The sequence below is a fragment of the Austrofundulus limnaeus genome, unplaced genomic scaffold, assembly GCF_001266775.1.
Source record: "Austrofundulus limnaeus strain Quisiro unplaced genomic scaffold, Austrofundulus_limnaeus-1.0 Scaffold241, whole genome shotgun sequence".
In the NCBI taxonomy this organism is placed as follows: domain Eukaryota; kingdom Metazoa; phylum Chordata; class Actinopteri; order Cyprinodontiformes; family Rivulidae; genus Austrofundulus; species Austrofundulus limnaeus.
This window is the reverse complement of record NW_013952643.1, coordinates 9,090-26,160: the sequence shown is the minus strand read 5'-3', so window position 1 is coordinate 26,160 and position 17,071 is coordinate 9,090. Positions and strand designations below refer to the sequence as shown.

The 17,071-nt window shown below is 40.5% G+C and overlaps 1 protein-coding gene across 1 annotated transcript in view; it reads right to left on the bottom strand.

Annotated features, from left to right (window-relative positions):
* lamb4 (laminin, beta 4) overlaps nt 1-17,071 on the bottom strand; it is a gene marked incomplete at its 5' end in the record, with an annotated part of 41,792 nt that overhangs the window by 16,377 nt on the left and 8,344 nt on the right. Inside the window, 9 exon segments of the mRNA XM_014020140.1 lie at nt 6,716-6,873; nt 6,982-7,210; nt 7,290-7,433; nt 9,388-9,568; nt 9,829-9,940; nt 12,118-12,230; nt 12,401-12,586; nt 12,658-12,789; nt 15,522-15,711. Coding sequence (XP_013875594.1) covers nt 6,716-6,873; nt 6,982-7,210; nt 7,290-7,433; nt 9,388-9,568; nt 9,829-9,940; nt 12,118-12,230; nt 12,401-12,586; nt 12,658-12,789; nt 15,522-15,711 — 1,445 coding nt within the window.

The window sequence follows — 17,071 nt, the reverse complement described above, 5'->3', positions numbered from 1 at the left end:
GTGTTGGTGCTGCACTGCTTCCCCCTCCTGAGACGCCGGATGGTGGACCAGAATCGCCTCGAAGCCGTGCGGAAGTCTCTGGAACCAGTCTCCTTGAGAGGGGCTGGACGTGTTTTTTGACATCATAAGGGGTCTTCGGGCTGCGCTTTGTCTGGTTCCTCACCTAGGACCTGTCTGCCATGGGTGACCCTACCAGGGGCATAAAGCCCCAGACAGCATAGCTCCTAGGATCATTGGGACACTCAAACCCCTCCACCACGATAAGGTAGCAGCCCAAGGAGAGGGCTGCCACCTTATAAAAGACACAAATAAAAGACACAAATTACAAATTCCTGAGGTAGCTCAAACTGAATTTGAATTAAAAGCCAGTTTAAAATAAGTGAGTTTTTAAGCCAGATTTAAAAGACTGAACAGACTCTGCAGTACAGATCTCAAGAGGCAAGTGGTTGCAGAGTCTGAGGGCCGCCACAGCAAAAGCCCGTTCCCCTCTTCGCTTTAGTTTTGCCTTTGGCTGCACTAAAAGCATCTGATTAGAAGATCTCAGTTCTCTGTGTGGGGTATAAAAGCACATCAGGGCCAATAAATAACTGGGTGCCAGACCATTTAAAACTTTAAACGTAAGTAAAAGAATCTTAAAATCAATACGAAATCAAACAGGCAGCCAGTGCAAGTCGGATAAAACAGGAGTGATGTGGTCCAGCCTTCTAGAACCTGTTGACGCGCAGCAGCGTTCTGGACTAATTGCAAGTGATGGAGAGACGATTGTTCCAAACCAACATATAAAGAGTTGCAACAGTCCAGTCTAGATGTAATAAAAGCATGGATAAGAGTTTCAAGGTCTTTGTGGGGAATGTGTTACGGTTTGCATTTTGAGCTCTGAATAAATACCGAACAATGTCAAAGTTTTAACAAGTTTGTTAGAATTTTCGGCTGGAAGGTTGGAACCAGACTCCGGGGTCGTCAGTTCTGAACACAGAAGCTTTGGGTTAGGCTGAGTCGTGAACACAATCTTATTTGTGAAAAAGAGAGTAACCAACCTTTCCTGCTGAGTTGAAGTCCGGGTTGAAACAACAACTGATGCGTTTTAGTTCCGGGCTGTGTTGTCAAGAGGAGCAATAATATCGCTGGACTTRCTCAGGGTCAGAAATGGGGCAAGGGTCATACACAGGTGGTCAGAGGAAGTTACCAGGGTTGAAGGAGATGACTGAGTCGTTGGTCCAGAGAAGCGTTCAGGGGTCGAGATCCAGGAGGTCCGATGTGGCGTGGTTCAGTTCAGGGAGCAGGCGAGTGACAATAATCCAAGAGACAGAAAAAAGATCGTTACCATGAGAGCAGATGGCAGGCGGGATCCGACAGGGGCTGAGGCAGGAGACGTTAAACCAGGAGACATGAGCAAGGTCGGGGACATGAGGCAAGAGCAGGACAAGAGACAAGAACGCTGGAAGATCATAAACGAGGCTGATGATAATCTGGCAGTGAACTGGAGAGTGAGACTGGATTATATACTGCTGGAAACAGGTGAATGAAATGAGCTCGATTAGGGTTTCTATGACGGGAGGGGCGAGAGCAATGAACAGGAGCTGGATGTGAGCTGAGAGGCTGGGAACAAGACTATGAGGAGAAACTGGAACATGAAATAAGATAATTAAACTAAACTGAGGCATGATCTGAGCAGACAGGGACAGAATCATAACAGAATGCAAGATTTTGCTTTGGCAATTAGACAGAGCTGATAAAATCTGGTTTTAACAACTAAAGATATTTGTTTCTCAAATTTAAAAGTACTGTCTGAAAACACTCCAAGATCCTTGACCACAGATGAGCAATAGGGAGCAAGTGAGCCAAGGAAACCAGGTAAACTGTCAAGAGGAGGATAATTGCCAAATAAAATAACATCAGTTTTGTCTTCATTTAGAGTCAGACAATTATGGGTTAACCAGTCTTTGACATCCTGGAGACTATTTAAAAGAGACTGCAGAGGGGCAGAGACATTTGAATCAAAAGAATAATAAACTTGAATGTCATCAGCATAAAAATGGAAATATATTTTGAGCTTGTTAAAAATTGATCCCAATGGCAGCATGTACAAACAAAAAAAATAGGTCCTAAAATAGAACCTTGAAGTACACCACAGCAAATCGGAGTAGATGAAGAAGTGTATTCCCCCAAAGAAACGGAAAAAGACCTGTCAGCCAAGTATGACCTGAACCATGTTAAAACTGAGCCTTCAAGACCAACAACATGTTCAAGTCTGGATAAAAGGATGCTGTGATCAACTGTATCAAAGGCAGCAGTTAAATCTAAAAGAACTAGAGCAACAGGGCTACCTGAATCAACAGTCAAAAGAAGATCGTTAAAAACCCTGTGCTGTCTCAGTACTATGACGAGATTTAAAACCAGACTGAAACTCTTCACAAACATCATTAGAATCTAAAAAGGACTGAAGTTGACTAAAAACAGCCCTTTCTAAAATCTTCGACATGAAAGGTAATTTAGATATTATATTTATAAATATACTGTTTTGAACATTAGCCCATATTAACATTGATGCTGCTAACACTCAGAAACTGGACCCATCCTGTCCTCATGGCAGCACCGGCTTCATGCATCACTGAGTCAGTGCCTTGAGCCATGCGGCTCGATTCAATAGGGTTGAGACCAACTCAACTTCCAGTGAGGAGGGGAGTGAAAAAAATCTAAAAGTGTCACTCCGGTTACTCTGTGTTTCAGTGGAGAAGCTGGCCGGTTCCCCACACGTACATGTTCAGAAATGAAGCAGGCAGAGGGAGGAAAAGAGCCATGTAGAAGAAGAAAAGCAGCTGCAATTAAGGAACAACGCGATCTGATGTAAGGCAGACATGGACGTCTGCCTCATATCACAAATCAAACTGAATTAACTTATTTAACGATAATATTCGTGGTTCAATATTTTTTAAACAAACTACAAATTTGCCGTTCCACGTCATCTTCAATACTCCCTCTGTAATAAATTTGTTTACTGATGTTTAATTCTGCTAGTTTATCATTACTGAGCTACACAAAGCTGAAGATTCTGATTTGGGAAATGGCTAAAAGGTAAGTCCACCTAAATTTTCACTAACTTACTTTTTAATCTGTTCTAGTTTAAAAACAAAAATACTTAGACACGTCAAACCTGTACTGGATTATTGCAAAAATATTTAAAACCAAATTTGTGATTTGTGAAACCTTTGATTTGTGTAACTTTTATAAAAAGCTGTTTTCAGTACGTTTTTTGCATCTGGAGCACACTAGACCTGTTTTCARAAATGCTAGCTTGTCAAATTAAGCTAGCTGTCACATTTCCTTGACTTGACCACACCTCCTCGCTCATCCCCACACCTGGCCGTGCCCATCAGTAGCTGCTTTTCCATTGCAAATGTGCGCAAAATTTTGTCGATATTGTGTTAATATCGGAAAAACACAGTTTCACAATTGCGGTGTTTCCATTAAGTAAGAAATGCTATTAAAGTCACGCGTGAATATGTTTTTTCTTGCGATATGTCATTACAAACATGATGGCAATGGATGTAAAAACATAACAAATTGCTACCATGACACTAGCGCTCATCATCAGAGGAGATGTCAGCGTCTTATCGAGGCTTTTGAGTGACAAGCCCCTTATACTTGGGAGTGGCTACGTATGCGGCGTCTTTGGGAAATTGTAGGTAGTGAGTTTACTACTGCGTATATTTTACTACTTCTGAAATTTTACTACTACTTCTACTTCCTGTTGTCATCTTCTTCTTCGTCTTTTGCACCAGTAGAAACATTTGGTTGAAAAATTCGTTTCCATTGCAGTTTTGCGGAATACACCAATTTCGATACGSCTGAAAAACCACCTCATCTTAGCGCAAAACCATTTTGTCGAAAAACTTACATTTTTTCTAAACTGACCTGTTTCCATTAAGCAAGTTTATTTTCGAAATTATAATTTGCACATTTTCATGGTCAATGGAAACGCAGCTACAATCTCTTGACTCCACCCACTCTGTTGGCATTTTTTCAAATTTGCCTAGGGGTGGGGTTATGCTTTCACAGAAGGGTTATTTACACTTTAAGCAGAAGTTTAACACATTCATTCCCAGTTTCTTCTGTTTTTCAGTTTGAATAGGAAGCCTTCCAGGAACCTGAGTTGACTGTAAACCATTTGAGAACCTACCAGAGCTTCTACAGAACAAACACCAGAGAACCAGATTGCCCACAAAACCTGTACTTMTACCACACTTGTGTCAAACCTGAATCAGAACTTCCATGGAGCATGAAAGAGTGCCTAAGCTTTTGTGGAACTTGTACCTTGAGTCCCTACAAATCTGTACAAGAGATCCTGGTCCAGAGCTCACAGAAACTGTAACAGAGCTCTATCCATTCATCAGTTTTCTTTAACTGCTTTCTCCTTTCCAGGTCATATGGAGTTGGTGTCTATCTCAAGCAGTTACTGTGTGAAAGGTGGAGAACACTTAGACAAGGTCTCCAGTCCATCACAGGGACACAGGGACAAACCACCATTCACCCTCTCTCTCTTACCTAGGAACATTTTAGAGCACATGTGATGTACTGTCTTGAAATAAGTGCATGCTACTTTAAAGCCAGAATTGACCATAAACTGCATCTCCCATAATGCATATCAATTATTTTATCCACAAAATGACAGCATCCCACCACTAGGTGGAGTTGCACAGGGTTCAAAAACAGCTGGTAACTGGTGAAAATGCAACGAAATGGAGACTTTACACAGCACATACCCTGGCTGCTGTTTAATGCTGTTGTGGCCCAGATGTAATGGTAAATTTACACTGAAACACACCTGCAGTGGAAATTTCCTATCACAAAACAATAATAATAATAATAATAATAATAATAATAATAATAATAATAATAATAATAATAATAATAATGTTAGTTGAAGTTAAACACGAAACATTGAAGTTACTTGCAACTGGCTAGAGGGCCACCATAATGTGAGTTTGACACCACAGATGTAAATTGAATCTAAAGCAGGGGTACCCAACCTTTTTTGAACCAAGAGCTACTTCTGAAGTCGGCACTTTGCCGAGAGCTACTCGTCCAGTCTCAGTATCAAAAAATATAATTTTGTCTCCCTACTCCTCACTTCTTTAAAGTAAATAAAACAGAACGTAATGTGTTGCTAGTTTTATTTAATTTAAAGTATTGTCAAACAAAACTAACTGCTTAACCATATATTTACCTACAAAACAAAGAAAAGATAAAATCCTTATTTAACTCCTGACAGAGAAACAGAAAAGTGATGCTTGAACAAAAAGTACCATTTTTGTTTTTATGTCCTTCAATTAGTACTCCCTGTAACGTGTGAGCTATGTGGGCTGGAAACCCTTTCCAGTGAGAGAACCACAGAGTCAAATAACTTTGGAGCACGGGAACCCGTGTCCATTTATTCAAAGAACTCTCCTCTCTTCTCTCCATACAGGGGAGGAAAAACAAAACAAAAAAAAACTGTCAGGGTCAACATGGCTACCACAAGAGTACTGCCCTTTTTTTTCAAAGTCAAAGCACACAATATAAAATTCTCTCGCAGGCAGCTATAAAACCCAGTGCTGAGCTTCCAGGACCAGTTTCACCTGACCAAATCTGTTCCTTTTATTGCCTGGAACAGATCCATCAGGTGGGTTTCTGAATTTTATGCATTTTTGCAGAAATATCGACCGCCAGGGGTTTCTGGCTAAATCCAGGCGGGAGAGCGGGTATTGGATGCATGACCGTGGTTCCACCTCACTGGATCTCTTCCTTCCTCTCTTCCTCTTCCTTCGCGTCCAGGTCCGACGCTCAGAGCCGGCGATAGAGGCTCCGGAGTAAATTGAGTTTATCGCCCGCCAAAGTGCCTTTTTCGACAGGTTGTTGGTTAATAGCTCCGTGGGGGAACATCCCAGGAACCTACAACCACCTCCAGTTTTTAGAGGAGGACCGTAGCTTTCCAAATTCATCTCACTTTCCCGGATCCAATGCTCAGAGCCCGCGGGAGTAGCAAAGGAATGTTGAAATTTCCTCCCGAAAATGCGCGTAAAATGGACTAAGTCGTGAGTAATTTGCTTATATCTCCGCGGGGGAATGCCATAGAGACTCCATTCAAGTATCAGCTTGTAGGTCAGAACCAGAGCTTTAAAACCCAACCAGCCATTACGGGATCTGATACTCCTAGCCTGGGAAGGGGGCTAAAACCACCCCCAGTGGAGGTCCGACGGTGCGTAATTTTGGAGGTTTTTCACTTATAGCTCCGCGGAGGAACGTCACAGGGACTTCATTCAACGTTGACCTTGTAGAGCCAAACAAAACCAGCCACTCTGAGATCTGACGCTCAGAGCCGGCGCTAGAGGCTCTGCATCAAGGTTGCGCTTCACGGGCACCTGGGAACCAGCTGGCGGGCGACCAGTCGCCCGCGAGCGACTGGTTGGGCACCCCTGATCTAAAGTGTGTGTTTTTGGTCGGTGGGAGGGAGCCAGACTCACCCAGGAAACAACACATCATGATTGTGTAAACTCCACACAGAAAGCTTCCAGGTGGGAGCCGAGTCTGCAGCTTTTTTCTGTGAGGCGACAGCTCTAACCACTGCACCACATTTCTGCCTTACCTACTACAGAACCTGTTCTTGTGCTCCTACAGAACTTAAACTTGAACATGATCTCCGACAAACCAGGTGACCCACACAGTCAGAACTTACCTGTGTGGCCCTCCCAGCAGTGRCACGTCACTCTGAGGGATTGTACGTCATGGTGACAGGAAGCAGCAAAGAATCGCCCACTGYTGACATCGTCTGGGCACAGGCAGGGCTGACAAGGCTGTCTGGTGACCGGATCACCGTAGTAACCATTCTCGCACCTACAGCAGCAACAGAGATGGATCATCAGAACCAGAACATGTTCACTTTGAAGGATCATTAATGAGAAGTTAACAGGTCTAAATGTGTTGTTTTTTTGGGAGTGCAACCTATCACAGTGTGGTCCAGTGGCGTGCTCCCTGCAGTTTTGACACTGTCCCGTCTCATCACATGTTTCTGACAGGTTGTTACATTCACATGGTCGACACCTTGGGAACCCCCAGAACCCGGGCTGACAGCGATCACAGCGTTGGCCCGTTACGTGTGACTGACATGCACACTGACCACTGAGCTGATCACACAGATCTGACGTCGAGCCTCGAGGATCACATTCACATCCTGCAACGACAAAAACATTTTTACTGACGTCTTTCACTCCGCGTTTCAGAGGAGCTGCGCATCAGAGCATTGTTCCTACTTTTACATCCTTCAGGTCCAAATCCAAACGTCAGCGGAGCACAGGAATCACAGCAGCGACCAATCACGTTAGGTTTACAGTYACAGAACCCTCCCAGCTTCCTGCAGGCTGGTCCAACAGAACCAAGGACGTTGCATCTGCAAGCTGACACCCAGACAGTAACAGTGAAGGTGAGTCACTTTCTTCACAAAGAGCCATTTGGGACACACTCTTCCAGCTCCTCTGGAACACGGTCCAATTGACCTTTTGCACATTCCAAAGCAGGCATGAAGCGTACGTTTTCATTGGATGGCGAAATGCTACGTGCCTGCAAAATTCAGAAGTGGGGGGAATATAAATTAAAGAGATCCATGATTAGTTGTAACATTTACCTTTACTTGATAAACATATATTTTAACTGTAAAATAAAGACTGTAAAAATACTGTAGGATATTCAGTTGTTATTATTTTTAAACTAAAAGTTTAAAAATATATTACACAGAAGGGGACATTTTATTTACACGCAAAGCATTCTGGGTAAATGATGACGTGGATAGGTCCTCGGTGCGAGGCTGCTAGCGAGCTATATCCACCCTGAAGGTTAATCTTGGACAATATCTGATGATCGACTCTTAAATGAAACCAGAGAGCGTTGACAGAGAGGAGAAGGTAGAAATGACTCAGCCTGTAACTGAAAATATGGATGGAGGACAACAGAGCTGCTTCATGGAAGAAGAACCTCAGCTTAGCCTTTTAGCTTTAGCGTTAGCACCGACGCTATCACCATATATATGTAGCTCAGCGCTACACATTCTCCTCTTGTCACTGAGGTCCTCCATCCACATGACAGAGAGGGGAACACAAAAATGACTCAGCCTGCAACTGAAAATGTGGATGGAGGRCCTCAGTTTAGCTTGTTTTTCGCGCTAGCGCCCAGCTAATACATATAAGGCCATATATCGTTAGCACTAGCGCAAAGGCTAACAGGCTAAGCTCGGATCCCTTTAAAAGATCGAGGTGATGATGGCGAGTTGTAATGTCACGTGGTTTTGGAAAATTGTGGACAACCAATGGACAAAACCCCTGAAAAGTGTGCCACAGATCTGAGAGGTTGTCAATGTGAAGCAACTGTCGAGGGGGGCCACCGTGTTAAAGAAGACRATCGCCGAGACAAGGATGTTGAAGTCGGTGAGAGCCATCTAGTTTACTGGTGTTTACTGTTTAGCTGTTGTGTTATGTTTAGAGACACACATTCATGGATGGTTAACTTCACAAACACACACGTGTTTTGATGACGTTTAACTCACATGGTATTTCTTCATCTGTCCAGTAGGATTATCGTTTGCTGCGGGAGGTTGTTCTCTCTTTGTCTGTCTTGTATATCCAAGATGTGGCACAGGAACGCAATCCACAGAGTTTGGATCATTAATTTCCATGCCAGAAACAAAATGCTGATTACACACTTTAWTGTTTTTCATCGGARTGAAGTCATGACAGCGACGCGCATTGAGCCACAGCTTTCTTCTCATAGCAGCTTTGCTTGATTTTCCTAGAGGAATTTCGTAAAAGGAGCAAGCTTCTCTTTTATCTTTGACTCTGTCACGTTGCCTCGAACAATTATACACACTACAAAAGTCACTTTTCCCGATTGCATCATTGGAAAAAATTAACGATCCCCCCTGCTTCTGGTGAAAGCGCAAAAACCCCGTGTGGCATTATAAGAGAAATGTGCAAAAGGTCTATTCCTTCTTCAAGTCAACGAAAATGCCATACTTTAGAATATTCCCAAAGAACACATTAATTTTCTTTAATAAGCAGACTTTTTTTTACCCAGACGTAGTTTTCAGATTATCAAATGTATGCAGATACAAAAGTTTGCTAGTCTGAACATAGTCCATCCTGATCATAGTTGGACCTCCTACTGATCTGATGYGACTGTGTTCAGACAAACCTAAGGTAGTCTGGACCCTTTGTACCTGCATACRTTTGATAATCTKAATACAATCTGTCTTGAGCTRAGCTGGAGGTTCAGGTGGGGTAAARGGTGKTTCTCTTGGTGTTCATAAGAYACATGGCAATATATCTATTACAGTTAGAACAGTTAGACCTAACTGCTTACCAATGGCTCCATTGTGGATCCGTGCTGACAGACTCTGGATTAGACCCTGACAGAGTTTTACAGGTGACTCCTGAGAACCAGGACTGACAGTCAATCCAACACAGTGGAAATGGTGGAAAGAGTCCAGATCCCTGTGAGAGCAGAAGTCCTGAACTGACTCAGTTCTCTGGACCAGTCCCATCTAAGAAACAATGAACAGGAATAATGACATTTTTATCTGCAAAATGCAAATAAATGTATATAATTTATACAACGTAATTTTCTGATTTTTTTAATATTCCATCTTTGTTAAAATTACCCTACCCTTAAAATTATAGACTGTTCTTGTCTTTGTAAGTGGGCAAACTTGCAAAATCAGCAAGGGATCAAATACGTACTGATTTCCCCCACTGTATGTGCTGTATAATAGATAATAAAGATAGCACATAAATGGTTCCTCACCAAGTCCACCAGAATGGGCAAATTATCAGGTCCTGGCTGTTTATGAAAGATAATCTCCACCAAATATTGACCTCCTGCATTCAGACAAACCCCAGAGTCCAGAATACTTAATCTGTAGAAGAAATAAAAATGCTAAGAGTACGTAAACACAAAACAACAAGTAAAAGGATGGGTAGATATTTGGACCTCAGAGTAAATCAAAGCTCTAGAATTCCTTGAAGGAATTCATATGTCAGAGAGGAGAATACTGTCAAAGCTGCAGGGAATCATGGACAATGGTTCTCACCCTCTCTRAAACACAGTTATGAGTCACAGAAGCAAATTCAGGGCAAGACTCCACCACAATGCACCACTGAGCAACACAGGAAGTTGTTCCAGTGGCCATCAAACCATATAACTCATCTCTTTATATGTGAAACCTTAGGTCATCTGTCACTTTATTACATCTGTGCATTGTATTTTATTTTATCTGATCCTTTACTTAGACATGTGCAATGTACCTAACATGATCTCTCCCTATATCATCTTAGAACATCTTATGGGACCTTCACGCCCAGCCATGCTGTTCATATTTTTGTTAATATTTCTATTTATTTTTATTGTACACTGTATGTTCTCCAGGGTGTTTATACTTTTTTTTATTTTAGTGTGCTTTTTTATTTTCCAGTTTTTTACTTGAACAGTTGCAGCTGTAATAATTGTAATTTCCCTTGSCAATCAATAAAKTAYTCTGATTCTGATACCACCCGCTGCTTTTCATGCCAGAGTTTTAGACTGAGATTTTTTAATGCTGAGCTGGAATTGGAGCTTTTAGGTCAAACCTTGGGAAGAACGTTCAGATTCTGTGCTGTAAGTGATTCTCAGCTCATCTTTAAATGTGACGGATGAAACTCTCAGAAAGTGATCATTGGACGTAGATTTACAACTGGCCAACATTTCAAGACGGCCGTCACAGCTAAGCGACCAGAGCAACTCGATAATTTTACAGACACTGAGCTCAGATTTGGTGCRATAGTAGCTGAGGCTATTCCCCAGCTTAGACTCTGAACTCTACGTGATCTCTGGCCCCGTCCCACAAAACCTGAGCTTTGTGTCTCTCCCCAGGTGTTTCCTCTGCTGACAGAACAACTTGTTTCATTTAATAAAGTGTTTTTTGTTTTTGTTTTTTTACTTTAAGAATTTCTTGAGTTTTTCTTTGGCACTTTTGGGTTCTACTTCAACAAACATCATATCATAAACCACTGGACAGATTTTAATAAAACTCTCAGTTGTATCTAAGTGAATAGAAATGTAGACGTGTTCRTTTACCTTATTATGTGTTCGTAACCAGATAGAAAATACACCAATACTTGAATAGCTGAATGTGAAAAGAATTCATACAACCACACCAGTGCGCTGGACTGAATCACGGGATTTAATGCTTTCTCTGTGCATTTAGCAAAGCATCCAGGAAGCAGTGATAATTKTATAGCCTTCTTCAGAACCTGACTCTGCCTATTGTCATTGCATCATTCAAATGGGCCAGCCTACAGCTGAAATCAGGTCCCCATACATATTTTCCTCTCCTAGTGTTAAAAAAGCAGTTCGATTAAGTGCTGTAAGTGTTTCCAGGCATCCATCTAAGCTAACAGTACCTCCTGCCCTGGGAAACCATATTTTATAGCCACTCAGACCAGTCTGTACATAAAAATCATCAATTTAATCACAAAAATCTTCACACAATATTTTATAAAAATATATCATGTTTCACCTAAGAATATTGTGTGGTGCTTTTAAAAATCAGTAGCAAAAAAACCCCAATAAATTTCTTCAATTAGCRTTAAGTGTAATCCCAACATGGTTGCATCAGCCAACTAAGAAATCATAGGCTATAATTCAGCCTACAGACATTGAGGTAAAATTTGAAGTGGTGGTAGCTGAGAGTCATTCTTAACACATATTGTGAGTGCTAACACATCTTGCCAATTGGCACATAGTTTTTTTTAAAGTTTGACCAAACAGCCTATAATTCAGTTTTTTTTTCTTATTATAAGGCAATCCAGGTTAAAACTGTCTCGATTCAGTCTTAATGTCAAACTTTAAACATCTGAAATCAGATTTATTAAAATATAAACGGATAAAGATATCTTCATTTGAATGATGTTTTTTCTTTCTTAACTAGAAGGACAGATGGTTTATTTTAATTTTTGAAGTTAAAACAACAAATCATTTATTTTAATCAGTTTGTAAATAGTGATTTCCATGAGAACAGTCATCTGTGGAAGTAAACAAATGGTTTACTGGTCTCACCTGGATGTCCCAGGGAGAGTCAGTGTTTTCCTTCCTGTTGGGTTGTCACTGCAGCCTCCATCACCTGAAGACAGAGTGACAATGCGAACAGTAGCCAGCCAATCAGAAAGACCCTGTAGAGGGAGAATAAAAACAAATCAGCAGGGGAAACCTCACATTTAAGTCTAAAAAATTTTAAAACTGAAAACAAAGAAAAACTTCCCTTTTTAATTGAAAACTTAATTTGTCTTATAAAAGTTGTTAATCAGGACCCCAAGCAGAAACACCTAAAGGTTTTTGTCACCTGGGGTTCATAGTGGATCACCAGCTGGTACTCCATCGACGATGGCAGGTTATCCACAGTGAATATAAGCCCCGCCCCTTCCATCACTCTGACAAATCCAAGGCCAGTCCAGGTTTCTGGCTGATCAGCTAAGCTCTGACGGGGAATGATCTGCAGGGCATGGCCCGGGTCAAGAGGGATTCCATTCTGTACAGACACCAGGGCGAATGAAACAACTGCCTCTCATTGGTCAGACTACAACAGGAAATACATCTCACCTTTACCAGTCTCCTTCCATGACTGATGTGACGAGTCCTTCGAACCAAAACCACCCTTCCATTGGAGAGTTTAAAGTCAAAGCCTTGGCTTCTGAAGTAATGCTCACATGGAGGTAAAAGGGCTGGATTAACCTGGAAACACACCAAATGYAAACAAACAGAACATAAATATTTGCAGAGAAACCACATCAATTTAATAATGGATTTTTGCATTGGCTGTCTGTGGAACTCAGAATAGAATTTAATATTCTTCCCACTTTTAGTGATCTTAATTGGCAAAACCCATCATATACTAGATCTATCTAAGATTTGGCATATTACAGGGGGACTCTGCAAATATTGATGGCAAACTGAGGAAGACTACTAATTAAGCACTCCTTAGGTTCAGCTGTGTTGAACCAGGGCAGCACCTAAAACATGCAGGACACCGGCCCTTGAGGACTGACTTTGGACACCACTGTTCTAGGGGGTTAAATAAATAWTTTTCATTTAATAATCARTTGTAGTACATTACAGTTTTGGAAAATCCTCATTACATTTGACTGAAGGGGCACTAGTCGTGTGACAAAATGGCTYAGGTGGTACACAAGTCTAAAAAGGTTGGGAACCACTGGTCTAAAGTCCTAAAACATACCAGCACTTTCAGGACCTTGGACAGTTCCTTCAGYCCACGGTGATTCYTAACCAGGGGCACGTGAGCATATTCCAGGGCGTATATGGAAAAAATTCCCAGGTGTGCAAAAAATAAAAATAAAAATAKGACTGAGATATGTAGACATGTTCCCTGTGATTTCTGCAATGCAGAAACTGCAGTCAGAATCACGAATTAACACAAAATGGAATCCAGTATAAAACGTGGAATCTCACAGAATTTTCTCATCTGGGTGAGTTTCTGACATATTTTGGACAATACAATGTATTTTGGATGCTGCTGTTTTCTGCACCTGCCATTACCTGGTTTATTTATTTAATTACTTATTCACTTTCAAGGCAACATTTTTATCTTTATGTTTAATTTCAGTCGAAAAAAATAAAAATGCCTGAGAATTAAATGTTCTAGGGTTTAAATAAGAAATTTTCATTTAATAATCAGTTGTAGTACATTATAGTTTTGGAGAATCATCATTATGTTTGACTGAAGGGGCAATTGTCATATGACAAAATGGCTCAGGGGGCACACAACTCTAAAAAGGCTGGGAACCACTGAGCTTTGATTTTTCTCCAAAGATCATAATCTTCAAATTTATTTTAATTTATTTTATTTTTTAACAGTCAACTTTGGCATGTCTTTGTCTTTACTGAGGGTCTGGTTCTGTATGAGTTAGTAGTTCAGTCCCCCTAGTGGTCTGACCACCAATGTTTTTTTTCTCTTCAAACCAATAATATTTTTCATTAGCCTTGTATGTTCATTGAAGTAACACTATACACAAAGGTTTTGCTGTAGTTAAGTTAACAATTTCTGCAACAAAAACACAAGCTTTTATCATCTGTCCTTGTTGAAGTTATAGGTTTGGCAGAAGTGGGGGAGGTGATATTGATTTTGTTTCAAAGGTCTGCAAAATAAAATCTCCATGAGAACACAATGCTGATGTCTAAATTATTTCCTCACCCAGGAACCTGACTTTGAAAAATATGATTTGGGTCATGTCAAACACAAGGCCCATGAACCACAAGTGATCCACGAGAACTTCAAAAATGTATTAATGTCTTTTAAAAACGTGTATGCTGCTTCAAAGACAGCACAGACCATAAACTAGTGCATCTCAGGATGGCATCTCACCACTAGGTGGAGGTGCACAAGGTTCAAAAGTAGACAAAATTTGCCATGTAAAGTCTTCATTTTACTTAATTCCTGATGGTTACTTTTGCTGTGGCCCAATTGTACTTGGAAATGGGAATTACCCACATACAAGTTGTAAATTGAAACTGGAACACCACTCCTGTGGGAATTCCCTGCCAAAAAGTGGACGAGTTCAGAATTCAAGATGGCGGCTACTCATCACAAGTGAGTAAAATTCTCTTTCTTTTACTTTTAATAGTATTTATGCATTATTGGTTTCACATGTAGTCAGTCATACACAGAGGTCTATAAAGTACTTGAAAAAAATAATGACGTAAAAGTAAAATTACAACAGAAAATGACTTTGATAAAAATAAATTTCACTGATGAGAAAACTACTCAAGTAAAAGTCATAAAACTSTTCACAAAAATTGGGAAAGTAAAAGTAAAAGTTTCTTCAGTAGAAACGGTTGAATTTACTGAACCAAACTGGATCCACCTAGCCAGGTTTAATAAATTGGGCAACATATGTATATTCTTTGCTCAATTTACTCAACTAGGCTTAGTGGAGCCAGATGACATGACTTTGTTGAGTAAATTCAATGCAAATAAATAATAAATAATTTATTAAATAGAATAAAATAAAATTGAGTAGAAAGTTTTTAATTGAATTTAATCTGGGTGTATTTTCGGCAAAACATCATTTATTTGTACTTCTTTGCATAGTTCACAAAGCTGACTTGTTGTTAATTGTAAATTTTATAGATAAATAAACTGAATTGACTTTAATCACACACAGAGCTCGCATTAACATGAAGTAGCAACCCATTATTATAGTCAAAACTTTCTTACATGTTTCAATGAGGCTGATTTGACTTAGGACTGACTTAAATTGGTTTAAACATCGATTAAAAAAACATTGACATCAAGCTTTAGGCTATGGCTAGTCTAGTCTATAGAAACCATTAATGAACATAACATTGTGGATTTAGGTTTTTTTTTTTTCCTGAAACTTGTCATTTTAAATATTTGGATTGGATCAGGAATCAGAGGTGAACCGGATCTGATACCGTCTCATACGAACCAGGGGAGAAGGCGGGGATGAAGGAGGGGGAGGAGGAGAAGAGGAGATTCCTCCTGACAGTGGGGAAGCAAGCTCCGCCTCATACAGGAAGTAGTTCAGTGATGGCAGAAAATGTCCAGGAGCCGGGTCAGAGCAGCGCCGACCGATCATGTTGGGTAAACACTGACACTGTCCGACCTCTGGAGAACACCTGAGGAGACACAGGTAACAAATGCTTCAGCAAAGAGATTTTTCAAGATTTCAGTCATCAACCATCTAGCCATTTAACTTTCCAATGGTTTACACTGATGTTATATAACTCTACAGCTGTCACATGACAGTACCATCATGTTTTAAAGTTCCTGCTGACTGCCCATTCCGCAGTGTTTCTTTCACATCAAACGCAGGTCTTCTAACTGAGGTCTGGAATTTTGAGCGTTCTGTTCAGTATCTTAAATGTCCCTAGGACTGAGCTCTTCTGGACAGAGATATCTGATGTTCCTGGGATCTGTTGGAGCCACTTCCAGTTTGAGGGTCTCAGCACCAAGAGTTTCAGTGATAATTGGGACTACTGTTGCTTTGATTCTCCACAGCACAGTTGGTATTACTACTCCATCTTCCCGTGCTCCTTTTTTCTTGATGTCACTTAGGATCAGGACCTCCAGTCCATACTGATGTTCCTGGTATTATTCCAGCTACTTGGTCATGGTGCTCCATGTATGCTTTGCCTGACTGGGTGTTGTATCTTGATTAGTGCCATGAGTAGTGTCTCTCTGTCCTTCAGTCCAGTCCTCTATAAATTCTGATAGGATTTGTCACTTCTTCAATTTTCTGGGGGTCCATGCTGTACAGGGGTGAGTCTTTCCATGATGGTTCCTCTTGTGTCTCTTCCACATTTGGTTTTGCTACCTGAGACATTCATGCATTCATCATTAGAGGCTTTCCTCCTGATGTACTCCAGGATCTTTGGATTTTTCAGTTTCACAACATTTTTTCTGTCTTTATTTATTTTCCTTGTTTTTGTGTTTCTTTTTTCTTCCATTGGTTGACAAATATCTGATATCTGAAACCCTTAAAATTGCATAGAAAAATATGCTTTTTCCTGATATTTCTCTGGTAAAGTCTTATGTCATAAAGGTGTTGCGAGGATATGTACGACAATCGGTAATTCTGATTTGGATAATTAAATCAAACCAAACTACTACTCATCAAGTGTCATTTGTAAGGGTCAGCTTACACTTCTTATAACAAGGTTATAAGAGTAATTTATTTGGCAAGGATCTCTTTTAATGTTTGGATAAACATTTCTTTAGGGCAAGAATGAATGGACACAAAAAGTGACTCTCAGTCAGTGAATGTTGATTTGAACCATAATATGCGATCATTTATTTTACAAATCATACAAAATTGACTATAGAGTACACCTGATTGTGAATAATTAATTTCCTATAAAAAGTTTGGGACCAACCAATAACAAGCTCTTAACTTCTTAATTGTTAACCACACTTAAATAGAAACACAAACGTCAGCTTAGATGTTAAATACCAGACATTGGAGGCTGTTTATCTTAG